We start from the raw sequence: 20,805 nt of genomic DNA, 5'->3' as shown, positions 1-20,805 counted from the left end.
TAGTGCTGGCAAGTAGGATGGGGTAATTGGCAAAGGGGTTGTGGAGGGGGTGAAGGAAAATGGGTACTAGAAGGTAATTTGGGACAGGTAACTCAGTAAGCAAGTTGGCTAAGAATCAAATGAAAACGAGCAAATAAAAGTTTCTTAATTGAAATGAAAATTTCATTTAGTTTGGAGAGGGCTAGCTGATTACTACAACTTTAGTTGCTGCGATTAAAATGTTCCTACGTTGTTCAAGTATATATATATATATAGGTATATATATATCTTGTATTGATAACTGTTCTAACTGAGGTAATTCGGGCATTGATAAATTATGACAATCGGAGGAGTATTATTTAGCGGGCTAAAGTTAAAAAGGATTAAATCATTTAAATGCTAATTAAATACATTTCGTCCTTACACAAAATTCGGCAGTTGATCGTCCGGCATTATCAATAATATTATATAATCTAAGGCAATTGACAAATAAATAAAATAAATACTCAAAATTCATACAAACCAAAAGGAGAAAAACTTAAGAAAGAAATAAAAGACGAAAAAAAAAAACCATTGGGAAAAACTATTTTTAAAAAATATTTCATTTAATCATTTGAAAATTCAACAAAAAATTCAATATTAGATAATAATAGCAGAAATGTTGTTGTTATTATTATTGTTGTATTTGCAGTAGAATAATTAAATTTATTTAATTTTCTTTTTCTTTTACTTTTTTTGTGTGTATTTTTTTCTTTAATTATAATAATAATGATATTAATCATAATAATAATAATAATAATATAAAAAATCAACTAAAATATTCAACTAAATTATATTTAAAAAAGAGAAGACAATTGAAATTGTCCTTGTACAAAAATTTTCTTTTTTCATTTTCTTTTTTGAATGGGAAAGTTAAAGTTAAAAAGGATTTGAAGAGGAATTGGGTGTGGTGAGGGGGGAGGAAGGGGATGTATCTCCTTTTTTAGAACATAAAAGGTACAAAGTAAATCAATTTTATTTAAATTTTTTTTTTTTTTTTGGCTTTATTAAATTATTTAATAAAACAGACAAAAAATAGAGAAAATGTGCTAAATTTAGTTAATAATTGAAAATGTATGTGTGTGTATGTGTGTGTGTGTGTGTGTGTGTTTGGTACAAAATCAAATTATATTTAAATTATAATATAGTTTTATAAACGACAAATTTGTGTGTTTAGTGGTGGGGGTGGGAGGGAGGAAGAAGGAAAAGATACAAATTATGCATAAAAAAAAGTTAATAAACTAAAAACAAATATTTGCTACGCTTTGCTATTGCCTTTGCTTTGCTAAAACAAATAAAAAATTAAAAATAATAATTACAAACATTAAAAATTCAAGAACTTTGTAAAAAAAATGAGAAACACAAAAGTGAAAACTTTAAAAAACTTTGCGACAAGATTCTTTCTTTTTTTTCTCTCTTTTTTTGTTTGTTGTTTTTTGTTACACAAATTGCCTAAACTTTACCAATTTTTGTACATTTCGTCATCAGATGATCTGAGAGAGCTCAGTGGACCACAAATCCCCCTCTTGTCCCCCTCTTGTCCCTCTCTTGTGACAAAGGAAGTTTCCTTAGACTTTGGTTCGGGGCATTTGATCCTGGGGAAGGAGCTTTCCAAATTTAGTTGTTACATTTGTTTTATTTGTTTAATTGTTTTTGTTTTCTATTAAGAATTCTGGTTAAAGTTTAAACAATTTGCCAAATTTCGTAGATTTCGTAGAAGATCATGCATAAAAATTAAGTCAACATCATTTTGGTTACACTTGCAGAAAGTATTAAAGGATAAAGAGTTTGGATCAGGACCACAAGGGACCTCTATACTCTGAATGAAGTTAAGAGAAATCACTTTTTAAGTTTTGAAAAGTTTTGCTTTGGCTCAGACAACTTTATAGATAGAATAACATGAAAATTTAAAAAAAAAATGTCTGCAAGGGTATTTAAAATTCGGTTTACCGAATTCGCAATCTCAAAATTTTGTAACCAATGAAAAAGAAAAGAAAAGAAAAGCGCGCAAATATTTTGTTTCTTTAAAAAAAATTCAAATAAAATAAAAAAAACTGCCTTCATTTGTTTTTATATAAGAATATTTGAAAATGTGTTTAATTTTTTTCTTATTTTGTTTGTTGCTGTTGTTGTTATTGTTGATTTTTGCTAAGGAGGTAATATAAATTACATTTAAATTGTTTGCTTATTTAAATTGTTTTGTTTTAAGTAATATTATTATTATTATTATTTGTTTAAGGGTTTGTTTATTTAGCTTGCTATTTCCTTTAGGTAGTAGAGCAAAGTATGTCTGTGTGTGTGTGGGGATGTGTGTGTGTGTGTGTGTGTGTTGTTTAATGTTTGACTATTCTTTATATTAGATTAGTTAATATATTTTTTATGTAGTTGTTTTTTTTTGTGTTTTTGTAGGTAAGTTTATTTGTTTTACTCTTCATTCGTCTTGGTGGTTGAGGTGGGCATAAGTTTATATTATTTATTTATTTATTTTTTTAAATTTATGTATTACTTTTCGTTTACTTGCACATTTAACTAAAACAAAACATGAAAAATCAAACTAAACAATGGAAAAAAAGATACGATTAATTAAACACGGGCTCTGACTTATATAAAAAATGTTATTAATAATAATAATAATAATTGATGTACGCATTGATGTATGCATTCCAATGAATATACATATATATATATATATTGTATTTATGTATATATATATTTCTATATATTTATATGTAGTTGGTGGTGCGGTGGTGCTGCCTAAGATCATGTTGTTTGCCTGGTTTAGTTTTTTGTTTTTTTTTTTTTTTTATTTTTTTGTTTTGTTTTTCTTTTTACCTTTATAAAGAGAACTTATCGTGAATGTATTTGTTTTATGCCAATTTCTATATCTATATAACTATAAAAAACCTTTCTGTGTTTCTCTCTGTATTCGCATACTATATATAATAATATGTTTATACATATAGTGTGTGTGTGTATGTAGTTTGTTAAATATCGTAAGTAAAACTCTTAAAATTTAGACGAAAATTATATATATGTATTTTTATGGTAGATAGATTTTGCCAAAAAGTAACTTATATATAATTCTCTCAAGTAAATGCCAAATGAAAATGTGTTACGATTTCGCAGCTTGTGGTTTGTGGGGGCGGGGGGCGGGGTTTGGGGTTGTGGAAAGGGGCGTAAGTAAATAAACTTAACGGTAAACCTATATAAGTATTATGCATAACGAATTTTACCATTCGATTTACTATCACTCAATATATTTTTTATGTTTGTGTATTCCCTTCATCTGTGTGTGTGTGTGTTGGGTGTGTGTGTGTTTATATCTGAAATCTTGACAAATTACTTTAGTATTATTTGGTATGTAAAATGGCGGCAAATGCTAAAAATGCCCAAAAAAAAAAAAGAAATCGTTGTGAGACTTGAAAGACTTATATGTATATATAGCAATTCTCGGATCAATCTTATTCTTAAACGATTTGTATATCTCAAGCTAAACGCTCTTAAAGTCACCAAAAGAAAGATAGACAAGCAGTAAAACAGAGGAAAGACTAGAGTAAAGAGTGAGACAAAGAGGATAGAGGATAGAGACAGAGATAAAGTTTTCACAGTTTGGGTAAATTTTGAATTTATGGTATTCGTTTCTCTTCAAGACGTATTCACAGAACATTTTGAATCCTTTTGGATTGACTTTCTGTGAAAAGCGTTCACAGAAATTGCAGGAGCAAAGATATTCACAGATGGACAAATTTTGAATTCAGATGATTTTTTTCAAAAGGTATTCACAGATGAATATATTCACAGACAAACATATTTAAAATCTGACTGATTCCCTTATGAAAGGTTTTCACAGATGGACAAGTTTTGAGTTTACTTTCGAAAACTATTCACAGATGGACAAATTTTGAATTCAGATGATTCTCTTACGAAAGGTATTCACAGATGAATATACTCACAAACAAACATATTTAAAATCTGACTGATTCTCTTACGAAAGGTTTTCACAGATGGGACAAGTTTTGAGTTTACTTTCGAAAACTATTCACAGATGGAACAAATTTTGAGTTTACTATTGAAAACTATTCACAGATGGGACCAGTTTTGAGTTTACTTTCGAAAACTATTCACAGACGGACAAGTTTTGAGTTTACTTTCGAAAACTATTCACAGACGGACAAGTTATGAGTTTACTTTCGAAAACTATTCACAGACGGACAAGTTTTGAGTTTACTTTCGAAAACTATTCACAGACTGACAAATTTTGAATCTCAAAGATCACAGAGAAACAAATTTTGAATCTGGTATTTTCCTTTGAAAAGTTTTCACAGTTTTTGAGCAAATTTTGAATTTGGATAAGAAAGTTTTCTTTCATATCACAATGAAAATTCTTTAAGAAAACTTTCGATTTACGTTTCGTAATGTGTCACAGAGTTGAGAAAAAGTATTAAACTGAAAAGTCAAGAAAGGATAATGCCTTAAGCCTACAGATACCTTAAAATGCAATCACAGTTGCTTTTGGTTTTAAATTTTTGTCCAAAAAATTTGTTCACAACTTGAAAATGCATTTGAAATGTTTGTTTTTTTGGGATTGAGAGGGGGGCAAAGGGTTTTTTATTCACAGTATTGGCTGTTATTTTTTGTTTTTTTCGAGGCAATTTTGGTATTTTAAGGTTTGGTCTTACCAAACAGAGGGGCTAATTTTGGGGGTTTGTTTTTTAATTTTTCATAAAAATTTCGTTCATTTGTGAACTGTGTCACAGTTTGAAGGCGACAAATTGGTAAGAAGCTGCCGCTTTATCAAGAGTTTACTGCATTGAAATGCAGAAACCGAAAGGGCTTATACTTCAGATACCTTTCACAGATGATTTGACGAATTTCAGAATGTTACAAAAATAAATGTTTTTTTTTTAGTTCGCAACGAACTTGGATGGGGTCAAAGGGGATTCAGATGGGATGGGTAAAGGGTTTGAGCCCTATAACACAGTTTTCGGCCATTTTTAACACAGTTTTTTGGTGTTTTTTTTTCTTATGACTTTTAATTGGATTAAAAGCAAAGACAAGTGAAGAGGAAAAGACAGTCAGATGGAGAATAGAGAAAGGATAGAGATTTATAGATGAAAATTGGTGACTTTCTTTTTTTTGTTTTTTGTTTTTTTGGTTAAAATTAAAAAACGCACAAAAATGAAAACAGGAAACATTGAACCGCTCTATAAATTGTGGGATGTTGGCATACCATTATTATATATGTATATACTAAATTTGGAAAAATAAACAAGCTTAAAGATCTACAAAATCTTATCATAAATTGTTATAATATTATAAAAGAAATGAATGCATGTCCCAAGAGGGGAGGAGGGGGGAAAGGAGAAATGCAAATGACATGCAAACAAATTAGAGAGAAGTTCATAAGATGCTCAAATATGATGATCATCCTAATTAAGAGATCGATGAATCGTATATATATATATATATATATATATATACATCAGAAGAAGGGGAAAAGTATTATTTGGGTTATAAATCTAATGCTATTATATTAGACTTGCCTCTAAACTAGTTATTACTTATGAATTAATAATCACGCTGCGCCGAAAAATGTTTTCATTTTAGTTTTAGTTTTGTAACTTAAAGTTACAATTTATATCCAAATCTTAAGAGGAGAGGAGAAAATAATAGTTTGAGTAGAAGTAAAAATATCAAAGTTTAGCTTGAGATATCAAAAGGAGTTTTAAGTCGAGATAGATCCTTGTATCCTATATAAAGTCTTTTTGCTATTTGTTTGAGTGTTTTGTTTGTAGAAGGGTTGACACGGTGGGGGTGGGGCTGGGCGGTAGTCTGGGGGAGGAGTTTGGGTTGTTTGAAGTTTCTAAATTTAAAAACTGATTAAATTTTTTGTTTTCATTTCTTTTTTGCCTTACTAAATTCTAGTTAATTACCAATCGTTTCGGTAAAGATGTGCATAAACTTATTCATTTTAAATTTAGTTCTTAAGATTTGTGTGTGTGTGTGTGTTAGTTTTTCTTTTAAATAATCGTAGAAAAATGCTTGTTTTTACGTTATTGAGCAGCACAGCAATTTTGTCGTTTGTTTCAATAAAAATGTTTGCTTTGCCTTCAATTTTTGCTAAATTTTCTCAAACAATGCTTAATTTTTTTTATAATTTTATAAATTTTTTTTATGTTTCAAGTGATGTTTGTTTTTTTCTTTCTCTCTTTCTCTCTCTTTGTTTCGCTTTCTTCATTTTCATATATAGCAATTTCTATATATGTAGATAAAAATAAAATAAAACTTAAAATAAAAAACTCAACAAAAAATAACAAGAAAATTCTTTATAGTTTTGCATTGTTTTCTCTCTTCTTCATATTTTGTGGGGGTGTGTGTGTGGGTGTTTAGGTGTGTATTCTCATTTTCTTATACAAATTAGTTGGAAAATGTTGCGCTTAGAAATCCACTTGAGCAGCATTGAAATAATCATTGAATAGGACCATGCAGGCAGCTGAACCTGATCCGCCGATGGCTGCCTCCTCATAAATGGATGGTTGACGTCCACCAATGGGACCAGCTCCAGCTGCTGTGGTGGTGGTGGTGGTGTGCCGCCATATATTATTGGCCGCCTCGAGGAGTTCACCAGCCGAGGACGAGGAATTCGAACTGACATCTGAGCTCATATCTGTGGCAGTTGCCTTGAGGTGGGCAGCGGCGCACTCTTGGCTTATATTGAGATGGCCAAACAGATCGCTAAACATCTCGAGATTTGGCTGTTGCGATCGTCCTGTCGGGGACGATGTGGCTCCGGGTAATTCCCATATGTTGGATTTGCCATAATGCGGCGTTTGGCCCCAACTATTGTGACTGCCGTTTAAGGAGGATGACGATGAGGTCAACGAGGCGGTGGGCGAGGCTGCATGCTGTAGATCCTTGAAATTATCCCTGAGTTGAGTGTTGGCCATTATGTTGGTGGTGTTGTTGCCGTTGTTGGTTGTGTTGCCGGCGGCATTAGTGGGTGAAGTTTGTGCCCAAAGCATTTCTTTGCTGTGGCTAGTGGTTGGACTTAGCGAGGGCTGTGAGCCGCTGCCCGATGAGCAGCCACTGGTCGAGTGAGTGGAGCCAGTCGAGGAGACGTTGCTGCTGCAACCCCAAAGAGCAGATATGGCCTCGGCCTGGCCAATTGATTGATTCCAGGCACCATTTAATTTGGTGTTTGGATTGATGTTGCTTGAATTATGGCTAATTAATAAGTTACTAATACTGCTGCTGACACCAGAGTTGTTGTTGCCAATTTGTTGCTGCTGCTGCTGCTGCTGTTGCTGCTGGAACTTGCTCATCACATCTGCCATGGCCATTAGGTTGCCATTAGAAAAGTGCAACTTGTGCTGAGTTGCTGCAGGCGCCTGTTGTGGCTGCTGTTGTAGCTGTTGCTTCTGTTGTTGCTGTTGCTGCTGCTGCTGTTGGAAATTGGCCAGGCGATGGGTAGCTAAAGCTACATTTGGCTGAGATGTTGCTGGCGTCGCTTGTGGTGGTTGCTGCTGATGTTGCTGCTGCTGCTGCTGCTGTCTTACCTGTTGAGCATGCGGATGAGCCCCAATTAAATCTGGATTAATTTGTTGCTGCAGCGGTGCCGAATAATCAATGGCTTGATTAAAGAGCGGCTGTTTCGAGGCCGTTGGAGCACCTAAGGCTGGTGACCCCAACGGGGCCTCATGTTATGCGAGCGTCTGCAGCCTTGTCGTTGTGTTCTTGGCATAGCAAAAGCTCAAGGGCTTAACAAAGTGAGTGTCCTGGGTATTGCAATAGGGACAGGTAACCCCATGCGAGTAATCGCTATAGAAGCTCAGCCGCTGTTGCGGATGCATAAGCATTTTGAAGCAGTTATTGCACTAAAAAAATTAAAACAAAAGAAGGGGAAAGAACAATATTGTAATACATTTCAAATCATGCGAGATTTAGCTTAAACCTATGGATCTATAAGTTACCTTGAATCGCTCGGCGCAACAGGGCATGGCAGCAAATATATCATAGGCATACATGGTGCCCAATACCAAACTGGAACCATCCCAGGGTTCATTGCAGAATCTATTTTAAAAACACATAAGAAAATCAATTAGTTGTTGGGCAAGTTAGAGACAAAGTTTAGACTTTAATCGATAACAGACGGTAACCAAATCAACTTAGATATCGTTAATAATCAATCAATAACTCAATTGATTACAATAGATTAACTTAATGAATCTTTCTAGTAATCGAAAAACAGATTTAAGTATTAGTGGCTGGCTTAGAATGCCTTAACAAACAGTTAACCGACATACTATGTATGTACATATATTAACCATAATGCTTAACGTAACTGAAGTTTAGTATCCATTCGTTTGGGTTGAAATTTCTTACCTGCAGCTAATGACGCGACTACTTGAAGTGCCATCCAGACAACTCATGCACACACAGGTCAAGTACAAAGAGCGTCCCTCATATTTAACCTGAATAAGGAATAAAGAAGAAGAAAACAAAAGAACTTTAAACGAATGCCAAAAAAAAACACAAAAACAAAACAGAGTAAGACATATACGACAGAATGCTGTAGACAGGCGCAGGTTAAAAAGGGCGAATGCAATTTGAGGCACTGTAGCCACACACGCAAACCTCAACATAAAATGGACATGCCAAACATAAGGAAGGTCAGAGAGTCGCGGCGAGACACACAGGATGGTTAGAGCAGCCGCATAACTCAACAGAAAAGAGACACAAGAAGGGGGGGGGAGTAGGAAAAATGAAAAATTATTTGAAAAGCAAGTCAGAAAATTTTCCTGTGCAGCTGCCCAAGTGGAAATCAGCCGAAGCATAGCATACCCTTCATACCCTTTTCTGAATAACTTATATATGCATTTTGTACAGATATTTCTTTCATTCTCTATGACATAATGGGGCCGCCAGCCCTTGCCTCTCTTCTCTCAGTGAAAAGAAAATCTTTTAGAATTTAATGCAACTCCAAAGGGAAATGTAAAAGATGGGCAGAGGGGCGGGCGGGCATCTGGCAGGCAGCAAACCTTTGCGTCGCGACATAATAATTTAAAATAAAATGCAAAATGCATAAACTAGCCCAGAAGGAGATTGGCATTCGCCCACCAGGAAAAACGTTAAAGGCAGCAGGCACCATCATGACAGTGGCAAACCAATCCCAGCCCAGATGCCAGACACAGAGACCCAGACCCAGACAGAGAGCAAAACCAACCAACAGTTGGCAATGAATTATAAATCCAGGCTCAAATTAAAGCACAGTAAAATGGGGAGCGCCTGAGGCCCGAGGGCGACCACTCAACCATAACGTGGGTAAAAGCGCTTCTAGGGAAAGTAGAGGAAGAAATGCAAGGGCGAACGATGGAGGGTCGGGTGCAAGGGAAAAACAAACCCATGAAGCGTAGGTTGTACCTATGTTAAACCCTCTCTACCCCACATCGAGCAAAAACTGCATCATCGTTTTGGCATTCTGCTGCATTTGGCCAGGCACTTTATTAGGCGTGCTGCTGTAATTATGTTGACTTAAATGGGTCATAAATTGCTCAGAGAAGCATAGAGTGGAAACGAGGGAGAAGGGAGAGGGGAGAAAGAAGTAAAGTAACCCCACCTAACCACTTCTTCCTTCCTTTTTGCAGCTAATTGCAGTTGAAAGTTCTTTTAGCTGCACGTGGGCGAGTGAAAGCGATGGCAGCAGCAGCAGCAGCAGCCATTTAGTAAGGCGTGGGTGTAGCACTTCAGTCTACTTCATTCTGTCTCATATGATTTTTTTGACATTTATAAATGATGGGGCAATGCATATTTCTCTTAGCTTAGAATTGTGTGGCATAGCTCATAAGTCTTACCTCAATGCAGCCATTGGAATGCTGCTTGGGACTCAAAAAGAAGGAGCCATCCACCAGGGGATAACGATCGAAGACAAGCAAAGGCTCCTCACACAAAATGCAGGCCACGCGACTCATCTGCGACTGGGCCAATGAGGATAGTATAAAGAGGCGTGTCTCATCATTGCCATGATTTCCCTCATCTTCAATCTGCAAAGAAAATGTAAAGAAAAAGTTAAATTTAGTTTCATTTCTATAGTTGCAAATACTCTTCTTCGCCTGTTCCAAATTCATGAAATATCCAAAAATCCTAGTAATAAAGTTTTGCCCACCTTGAATATTTTCAATATAAACGACAACATCAGGAGCATGAGCATAGGAATGACAGCAATAGGGGACTGTCTAAGCGCCAACAAATGAACCATAAAATCCAAACGTGCCAGCCAGAGCCAGCGAGCCACACGAAGCACACGGAGCACGTTGTCGTTGTCTAAAGCCAAAAGTGGCTAACACGTTGGCCAAATTGAATGCACACACACACACACACACCTGCCCACACAAATACCTATTTATTCAGGTGGTTTAGACCAGGCCAATTCCCAAATCGATAATCAATATGGCGAGCCAGCAGCCAAATAAAGCCGTCAAAAAGCCAAAGCCCAAGGTGTTGAAAGGATGCACAAAATATGTTCAAAAAGGTAAGAAGAAAACGCAGCCATCACCACCAATCAAAGCCAACTAACCCAAAATGATGAAGCAATATGGCATGAAGAATACTTAAAATGGGGGTTGACTCTCTTTTTTTCCCGTTTAGTTTTGTTTTTCTTTCTTTTTTTGGTAATTGCTCACCTGACCAGACGAAATAACATGAAATGCTATACAATCCCTCGCTCTCCCTCATGGCAGACAGTCTTGAATTATTTAGCAGAGAGATGAAGAAATTTAACCATATTTAGGATAAAAGGACACGTTCGAGAGGAATGCTGATAACCAGTCAATGGCAGATAGAAGAAGTTTAATGCACTTTTAATAAGGATAAGCAAACCTTTTCTGTTCCCTCTCTGTCTCTCTCTCCCTCTCTATCTCTTTCTTTGTCATCTTAAGGTTAAGTAGAGTAAATATTTGCCAAAAATAGAAAAGGGAATAACATCGAGATTAATATTTGCCTAGAAATTGTAGCATAAATCTTTACCGGGGTTCCCCACACAAAACAATAAAATCCAAGTGAAATTCGATTAATGAATGTTTGCAATGAAAATTAAAGCAAATATAAGTAACAAGAAGACATTCATTCATTAAACAATAGAAGGAATATCCAAGAGGAGCTAGGGGTGGATGTCTAAAGGGAAAGCCTACAGCAATTAAGTTGATTGCTCAACGATAAAGTGGAGGATGAACACTCTAATGTTGGAGAGTGTTGCCAACAATTGCTTGTCTAGAGTTACCAGCAACAGGGCAGACAATAACAATAACAATATAGCATCATTATCTATGGAATCGCTTAGCATATACTTTAGGCAAATGAAACCAACTTCTCTCTCTTAAGCTCTGAATGGCCAGACAAACATTTCATCAAAGTCCTTTTTCTCTCATTGTGTATGTGTGATCAATAAACATTTCGTTTTCATGATGCTACGTGACGAGTTGCTAATTTGATACAACTCAAAATGTAACACGGTCGTTGGCCAAAAGAAAAGTAAAGGATTCCAAAACACGTATAAGTTATTCCTTGTTTAAAAAGTAAAGGCCAAAGAACTCTTTATATAAAGTTATTATTATTTGTTGAATTATTGTTTATGATTACTGAAAAGACCGCCATAGCGCTTTTGGTGTTGGGCATTAACAAGTTTTTATGGCATAGAAAAGTCAAAAAGTCGAAGTGCAATAAACTCGGACAATTTTTTTTTTTTTCTTTATGGTATAGTCCATAGTAAAAACTCGAAAGACAGTTAACAGCAGCAGCAGCAGCACTAATGAAGCCATTCAGTTGTCATTTCCCTTTTGGCTTGCATTGAACGCATAAATCAGTTTAGGAGAGTTATTTCCCTTTTTTTTTGTTTTTGGTTTTTGGTAGCCGTTTTCTTTCATACATTTTTGTTTTTCTCAACACTCCGATAAATACTATAGAAAGAGGGAGCAAAAGGCAGAGCGAGAGAAGGCCACAAATCAAAAGGTTCCCCGTATGGAGCCACACCCCACACACAGCAGAATGCCAAAGACAATGGCAACTGGCAAGCAGGAAGGAAACAAGGAAAAAAATTCAATTCAATTGAAAGTGCTTCGATTTTCATAAACACATTAAATTAAATGGCATTTCAATGCGTGCAAATGGAAGTGAAAGAGCAGCACAAAGAGGGGTAAAGAAGAACCAGAAGTTGTTGATAGTTTTTGCAATCCATTAAAAATACTTCTTTTGCCATAAATAAATCTCAGACACAAAAGACACACACTCAAAAATATCCACCAAATTGAACAATAAAGTTAATCTTTTATGCTAGCTACTAGAAGGCATACTAAATCGATTTTACCTAGTAGCTAATTTAATATCCTTGTTGTTGTTGAATCGTAAAAATAAATAACCATTATTACAGTTGTTGGAAATTAATTAAAAACTATGAAAATAAAGTATAAAATTGTTGTTAAACTTTCCCTATCCCTTTTTTTTAATATATTTTATTTTATTATCTACTCCAAAAAGAAGAAGAATAAAGCTTATTCGAAAATTCATTTGTTAGCTTGGGGCTCTACAAACATATTCATAAAACGCTTCCATGAGTGTTTGTGCAGACGATGAGCAAACATGGAGTTGGTGTAAGTGTGTGTGCGTGTGTGTGTTTATTCACTTCTCTCTCAGTGCCTTTGTCGAACTAAAAATCTTTTCATTTTACCTCTTTTTTTTGTGAGACAAAATTTAATTTATGCCAAAAAGGCCTCATTAAAAGAAGTGGGCGGCAACCTCATCACATCGTCATCAACTAAAGAAAACTATTTTTCCAGTTGTATTTAAGTTTCTTATTTATAATGCGGAAAAACAATTTTCACCGTCAATCATTGTCTCAATTGAAAAATTGCCAAAGAGTAGGCCCCATAAGCACAAATTAAATGCTTTTTTTTTGTTGTGCCCCGTGGGCGTAAGTTGGCAAAGAAAGACAAAAGAAATGTGAACGGGAAAATAAATTTGAAAATGTCAACCAAGTTGTGAGTTGTGTGTGCTTGTGTGTGTGTTTTTGGGGGCGTGCCATGGTAGGAGGTTTGTTTTCAGCTAGGTGGCTTACAGATGTGACTATGGTTCATTCAGGAAAACTGACAATGACAATGAAAGGAAATTGCAAACACGCCTCCAAACCAAAGAACACAAGGAAAATAAGCTTTAACATAAACATAAGTACGGGATAAATTGGGTTTTGGATAGAGAGAGGGGAGGAGAGAGACAGAGACTGTAACAGGGCAGAGGAGCAAAGGAGCTAGAGCACTTTTATAAATGAAATGGAGTAATAATATTTTGCGACAAGCAAGCCAGAGTCAGAGTAAGAGCAAAGAGGCATGCACCCACAATATAATGGTTGGCAACCGTTGCATACCGTCAGGCGCAGCTGGGCAACAATGCAACTTACCAACAACAACGACAACAAGACAACAATACTACAAAACATGGCAGACAAACAAACATTTCAATAAATTCAAAAAGTACCAGACAATGAGCAGAACAAGGCAACACGCAAAAGGAGTGCCAGCCAGCCAACTAAGAAGACTGAACACTGTGAAGTGGCTTAAAAGCTTGTTCAAGTCGCTATGCGGTCGTGTGTGTGTGTGTGAGTGTGAGTGTGCATAAGAGCAGCTGCTCCAACACATTGTTTTCCATTGCAAAAGAAGGAATCTCATGTCATTTGCACTTAATTCGAATGCGCGACACAAAACGGATAACAAACAACAACTTAAAAACTGAGAATGGAAAACAAAAAGAAAACAGCGAAAATTTATTTGAAATTTAAATATTTAAAAACCATTCAAGTACTTAGTTGTATACCCTGCATCATGTGGGGCATATTGAGAGCGCCATTTATATGTTCTCCTAAGAATCCTCGGGGCAAGTTTTATTTACTATACTCTCCAGGATAGTCATAGAAGACTTACTTAGAAGTCGTTGATATTCTTCAATGATTTCTTTCTAAATTTAAGCAATTTATATCTCAATTTGTAGTTTATCCTTTTACGCAGAGTATTTTTTTAAGTGTGTCCTCAATTTATTTTTCTATTTTTGCCCTTATATTTCTCTAGTTCCATTTGCCTTGTCATAAACAAAAAATTTCGCTTTCAACCAAAGATGAAAAAAAAAGCAAACAGATGCCAAGGACCTGCTGCTTCACTTAGTTATTTTAATTCGTTTTATTCATCTCAATGTTGGGGATTTTTTTTTTTTTGCATTTTTGCGATTTTGCCATTAGCAAAAGAAAATGCTTGAGGACTGAAGGGTCTGAAGTCATCTCTTATCATAGTCAGTCAGTCTGCCTCTTCTCTTCTGTCCTGTTCTGTTCTGGTCTGGGTCTCCTCTGACCTTTAAATATCAATTTGCAAATAAATTGTATTTGCCCTTTACTTTAGTTGGACTTTAGCTGGACCTTCGGCATCGTCTCGTATATTTATATATTGTGCATAATGGCTTTTTATTGGCAAAAGCCAAAGCCAAAACCAAAAACGAAAACTCAACAAAAGCTTCAACAAAAAAATGAACGTAAAAAGGGAGCAGCATGCAATTTCCCTTTTCAAATTTCAAATTCCCCTCCACTTACAGTGCGCCTGAAAGTATGCTTTAGTCTGTTTTATTTACAGTTTATTGAACTGCATTTTGGTTGGCATTTTCTTTTTATGTTTAGGAAATTTTCCAGACATTTGGGCTGAGCTTAAGCAAGCAATTTAAATGCATTCCCAAAAGTGGCAGTTAATAGTTTTTATTATTATCACGTATAAAAGTTAATTGTTTAATTATATATTTTGTTTTTTTTTTTTTGGGGTCTTGGTTTGATTCTTTTGAAGAAAATTCCAGTGCATTGCATTTAATATGAATTTAATCCCCAGGAAAGAGCAAAAGGAAACTACGAAAAGTAATTGCATCCTTGTTTGATTGGATGTAATTTCTTCCACTCAACTTAATCCGCTGGCTCCTTGGGGCTGGCTGCATTTGATGGGAATTTGTTGTTGTAAGTAGTTACATTTTGCTCATTGTTGCACAACACATGGGCATCGGGGGCGTATGAGTAATGACTGATAAAAGTTAAAGAGGTTCTTTTTTTCTGCACACTTCTTGTCACACAACAAACTACAATGGATCAATGAACTTTACCGTTCTGGTTCTCGTTCTGCTGCTCCCCGGGCGATAAGTTTGTATGCTTAGTGCTTAGAGACCTCTATAGACCTAAGTAGACTATTTAAAAGTAGAAATTACTTTTCTACTCCTTTCCCATGTCCACGTTTTTTCTTTTTATTTAATTTTATTTTATCAAGAGGCCTTCTCGAGATAAGGGCGTAAAAGAGTGTCAACTTAGTGCCTTGAAGACTGCATTTGCTGACTAATTGATCGTTGAATACTCAACAAAACGAGAAGAGAAGTAGAAAAAAAGGCACAGATGAAGAGACCAGCGGGTGGGGAGGAAGTGTGGGTTAGGAATTCAAATGCTAGTGCCCCAGGGTGCCCAGTTGAACCTAATTAAATTTTTTTATCGCTCTGCACATGCAAATGCAAAAAACTCACTTTGAAGCATATCTTTATAATTGCAAAAAAACGAAAGGCAAAGTGGAGAAAAATCGAAGTGGCAAAGCCAGTCGAGGCGAGGGCAAAAGCTGTCTGCATTTTAATTACAAACGCACAAAAGGAAAATGGCAGTCAAAAGCGTGGAAATTCTAACCTCAGTTGGCAAAAAAAAACCGAAAAAAAGAATAGAAAAGCAGAATCGAGAGACAAAGTTTGTAAGCGAATATATATAACAATGGGAGCAAAAAACTGGAAGCAAAAGTGTGGAAAGAAAGAACTTGTGCAACTTCATGGCGAAAGTTTGATTAAAAAACAAAAAAAAACAAAAAACTTGAAAGAAAACTCCAAAGGAAAATATAAATGCATTCCATATACGTGAAATTAAAGTTGCTTTTGAAGCATTTTGGTGCCAGGTTGAAAGTTCAAACTGCCGTTTCTCTTAAATAATAATCATAAGTCGGGTATATATATAATTAAAAGTAAAGTCGACACTCCAAACAAAAGCAGCTCAAGGCGAACTTAAAAGCCACCAAAAAAGATCTGGAAAGAGACCATAAAAAACGCAGCCAGACGCAGACAATGAACACATACAATACGCACACACAAACACACACATTTTCACAAAAAACGACGCACATAATGAAAATGTCAAAATAAACACGACATTAAAAACCTTCTCGCAAAACGAAGATGCAGACAAACAGAAACGCAGATACGTGTACACACACACATACACAAAGGCAAATTGAAGCCAGTGCACTCGAAGCCAATTTAAAGGCCAATAAATGCCAAAAGAGTCCTTGCTCAAGAGTTGAGCACTCGAATTTCCTTTAAGGAACTAGTTCTTAAGTAAATTTCAACTACTTGATACCAAAAGTTGATTCTTTGCTGGTATTAGGAAAGGAATTCAAGTTTATTTAAGTGAAAAAAAAAGTAAGATGAATTAGAACTGCAATTTACTATAAAGATCAGTTCCTAATACTATGAGCAATTAATAAACATGGACTATTATTCATTATTATGTTGCTTCCCTTCAGATAAATTAATGATATTTGCTGTTAAATCGTTTGATTTGGTTAAGTTTCAGTTTCTATCCTGGTTCTATTTTGAACCAGTTCCTAAATGGCAAAACCCTGGCTTAACCACAAGTAGAAATGCAAACGCTGATGATATGCTTATATGGCCAACATCAAGACCGCTAATCATGACACAAGTTAACAAAATACAAGAAAGACAATGCTCTCTTGGCTTAGGAGTAGGTTGGGACCTACAAATGCCTTACGGTGGTAGGTGTCACTAACACCGCTAAGTAGCTGGCGTCACTTTCATCCTGATTAGCATTTCTAATTAAAGCTTGGTAGAGTTCGCGCGTCTGGGAAACACATACAAACATATGAGTCGTTTGAACGCTAAGGATAATGACACCTGTGCTCAGACAGACAAGCGATGAAAGCCACCTCCTACTCAAAACTTATGGAAAATGGAAAGTTCTGCTGTCTAACAAAAATAAGACAAGCTCAAACCACTGGCCCCCATGTAAGCTGCATGTTTAGTGGCAATTAAGACGCCGAAAGCTTAAAAGGACAGACAGGCAGACAGAGAAGTCAGTAGGAATGGTAGTGGACGGCACTCCTTTCTATTAAAAGTGAAAACATTTACATTAATAATTAGCAGCAAGCGCCATCACTTTGTTGGACACTAAAAACTTCATCAACAACAACAATAACAAAGCACTCACTCTCACATACACACACAGATACACAACGTGCAATTAATCAAGGATGCGCCAAACAAAAAACAAAAAGTGTCGCGGGTTAAAAAACTTAAAGTTGACAGTTTAACTGACTAAACAAGGTGCGATAAGTGCGAGAGACCTTCTAAAGTTGAATAGCCAAAAACAGAAATCACCGCAGGACAATGACCATAAAAGTGGAGGAGAGAACAAGCAGAAGGAGCAAGGTCCACGAGAAGGAGCAAGAACAGCAACAGCTAACAGCTGCTGTCAACGCTCAAGTGAAAATGAAAATGATTTAAAGCACATGGACATGAAAACGTTAACGTGAATCCCTACTCAACCCTCCTCTCTTGTTTATGTCTCTTCCTTCCCCTAGTTGTGGTCCTATTTCTATGGCAAAAGAAAAACTTTTCACTTGTTCTCGTACTTATTTGAAAAGCTTTTTGAAAAGTTTTCATGTTGCTTCTTCACGCAAACAGAAAATAAAAGAGAATTGAATTGCAGCATTTGTGAATTATTCATTGCATACTTTTGAGTGGAAGAGCTCAGTGAAGATGACTGTACTTTCTATTTGCAGTCTTTTGTTTGGCTAATCAAACTAATAAATGAATGAATGAAATGGCTCACAAATTGCATTGAGTTCCTGCATGTTGGTTGCCAGGGATACAAAAATTCCATACACACTTCCCTTTTTTTTCTTCTCCAAGGCAGACAAATATACTTTTTCGGTTTCTGTTTATGTTGTTTCGGTTTTGGGTTTACACATTTTTGAGTGCGGTCGGTCGAAAGGCAAGGCAAGGAGCCTTAAGAAATGGTGATGGGGGTGAGGGGTACATTCAAGCATATATAAAGCCACAAGAACCGCAAAAACCGTAGAGTAATTAAATTGCATGAGTGCCAAGAGACGACAACGACGAGGACGAGCCCGAACCAGCCCAACCAAACCAAAAATGTGAAGGACGAATTTTGAACTCATGTCAGTAGCAGAAGCTCAGGATTCTTGCTTGACTTGTCTACTGGCTGCCTGTCAGTTTGTAGTCGAGAGTTATCATTGCTTAGAAATAATTTTATTACACATTCTTGCGAATATTTCCAGGGAGTAATCATACAATAAAACGAGCAATGCGATATCTCTCGACTGAAGACAAGCGGATAGGCGGATAGGCGTGGCTGCCTTTCATTTTACTCTTGTCGATAATTAATTTTTCGCAATCGTATTACATTTCCCCTTGTTAAGCATCTTATGGAATAATGAACAAGAAACGAAAGCAGAAGGTGAACACAAATCAAAAACCAATAAAAAGAATTCTGCTCTTTATGCTTTTCTCCTTTTCCTTTCCATTTTTTTTTTTTTTGGCCAGGACACAAGTTCAATGCACTAGCATGCCGGGCGGGCTGGTTATTTATTTAAAAGACGCTTAGAAAGAGCAGAGGAAGACGCCATGGAGTTAGAGAGAGAGAGTTGGACAGAGGAGGCGTAGCCAGTCAGCTGATAGCATAGTGGCAGGCAGGCAGCGCATAAATTTTGCCAGCATTGCAAATAAAAAGGAAATCCATTCATGGATACAAAAAACGTTAAGTGCGCCAAATAAAAAATAATAAGAAAAAAAAAAACAGAGAGAAAAAAGCAAAGTTAAATCAATAAATAAAGCATAAAAGAAGAGCTCCTGCTCGACACACACACAAACAGCAGGCACACAAGCAATATATGCATGTACGATGTGTCTAGGTGGAGTAGGTTGGTAGGTATATGGTAGGGACAAAAGTGGCGCCCCATCAACGTCATTAAATCAATGCTGCCTGTCGTTGCCAGCAATAGATAACGACCAGGACGATGGATCAGCAGCAGCAGAAGGAGAGACTGGATATAGGAGGAGACAAAACGACAACGATGCAGCAGGAGCAGCGAAAGTTTGCCAAGTGACATTAACACAAACGACAGTCAGTAGCAGTAGCTGGAGTGGGAGTTGGAGTAGGAGTAGAAGCGGGAGCAGTAGCAATACCAGACAGCCTAGAAGGAGACGCATTATACCACAGTGAAACAGCATAATGAGTGAACAAACAATATGAGAAAATACAAGGGAAATCACAAGTTTAAGTGAGACCTCACTGTACTTTCATACACAACTCGGTGCTGCTGCAAGTCTCGACTTCTAGAAGTGTCGTCTGCTGAGTTGTTGTCAACCAACGCGCAACAATACCAAAAACACAATTGGGGCGTGTCCAGGACATTGAAGTAAAGTGTCAAGTGGATAGGGAATCCAAATGGAAGTGACGCAGAGTGGAAGGAGGTTCGGAGGATGCGAAGATACCAGTAGAATTCTTAAAAGGTAGTGTTGTAGTCCTAGGTTCAGAAGATGAATGGGTGCAAGCAAACTCAATTGTTTTTGTGCAAGCCAAGGCAAATTTTGATTGAATTGCCAAGACAAGAGCGGAGATGATGACGACGATGATGCTGATAATGAAGGTTGACTCCTCCTTGAACAAGTTGATGGATTAGTTTAATGAAATTGAAGAGGCTAGACCCCAGACGGGGCAAAAAACAAAAAAGGAGACATAGAAATTCAAAGCTGCTGTTGGCTTAAAGCTTTAAGTTTATTGATCTATTTTGGCCTTGGATTAGGAAGTGATATAAGCCGGGTAGACGGAGATAGAGTGCGACAAAAATAGGAGCACGTGACCATGGCCAAGACCAACAGAGCGGAAATATTTGCTGTCGCCGTCGTTGACTGTCTGGCCTAAGCACAAACAGCAACCAGCAAATCCAGACGACATGGAGATATGATGGCGATAAGGCGTCAAACTGCCAACAAAAGTCAATAAGCAGAAAGCGGCAAACTGTTTTGTCCTGCCTGTGGGAAATCCTTTAATGTCCTGTTAACGATAAGCACCAGCAAAAGAGAGCAAACTGAATATGCAAACTTGCTGCCACAAACTAGTCAGTAAAAGGCAACGAGCAGCGAATATTAAAACAAATAAGCTTAAACTAGGGAGGCCAGTCCTTAGGGCCAGACAGTCTCTTCTTCTAGTCATATTTTTGTGTGTTGGCCAACAACAACTTTGACCCATGTCAAATAAGTTGATCTAAAAAAAGCCAACCAGTTAAATGTATGAAAAATGTGCTCACTTTTTGAAAGAATCACAAACATTACAACTTGGTCAACGACTCTGCAAAGTCTGGCTAAATTGAAATGAAGTTAAATAAAAAATTAAAATTTATTTGCTCAAGAGTGTTGGGACGTTCGGAGGTGAGTTGTAGGGGAAACGAAAGCGACTAATTGGTGTAAACTGCAGAAACCCTTTTTTTTTTTGGTTTTTTTTTTTTTGCTCTGACCAGGTAGAAGGCAAATTTCCATCACATGTGTTTTGTGTGTTTTAGCGGATGATGATGAGTTCAATGAACTTTTTCGAGTCATAAAAATCAATAGACGGACTCTTTTTTTTTTTTCTGTGTAGAGATTCTTCCTTTCCTT

At 36.4% G+C, this 20,805-nt stretch overlaps 1 protein-coding gene across 1 annotated transcript in view; it reads right to left on the bottom strand.

The window, feature by feature from the left end:
- Positions 1 to 2,160: 2,160 nt before the first annotated feature.
- The window catches only part of heca (headcase), an 89,805-nt gene continuing 71,160 nt past the window's right edge, over positions 2,161 to 20,805 (bottom strand). The window contains 4 exon segments of the mRNA XM_068296359.1: positions 2,161 to 7,892; positions 7,989 to 8,088; positions 8,401 to 8,489; positions 9,870 to 10,058. Of these exon segments, the coding sequence (XP_068152460.1) occupies positions 6,456 to 7,892; positions 7,989 to 8,088; positions 8,401 to 8,489; positions 9,870 to 10,058 (1,815 nt within the window). The 3' untranslated portion in view covers positions 2,161 to 6,455.

The sequence above is a fragment of the Drosophila tropicalis genome, unplaced genomic scaffold (genome assembly GCF_018151085.1).
Source record: "Drosophila tropicalis isolate 14030-0801.00 unplaced genomic scaffold, ASM1815108v1 contig_859, whole genome shotgun sequence".
Taxonomy (NCBI): Eukaryota; Metazoa; Arthropoda; class Insecta; order Diptera; family Drosophilidae; genus Drosophila; species Drosophila tropicalis.
The sequence above is the reverse complement of the archived record's forward strand: the minus strand, read 5'-3'. Positions and strand labels throughout refer to the sequence as shown.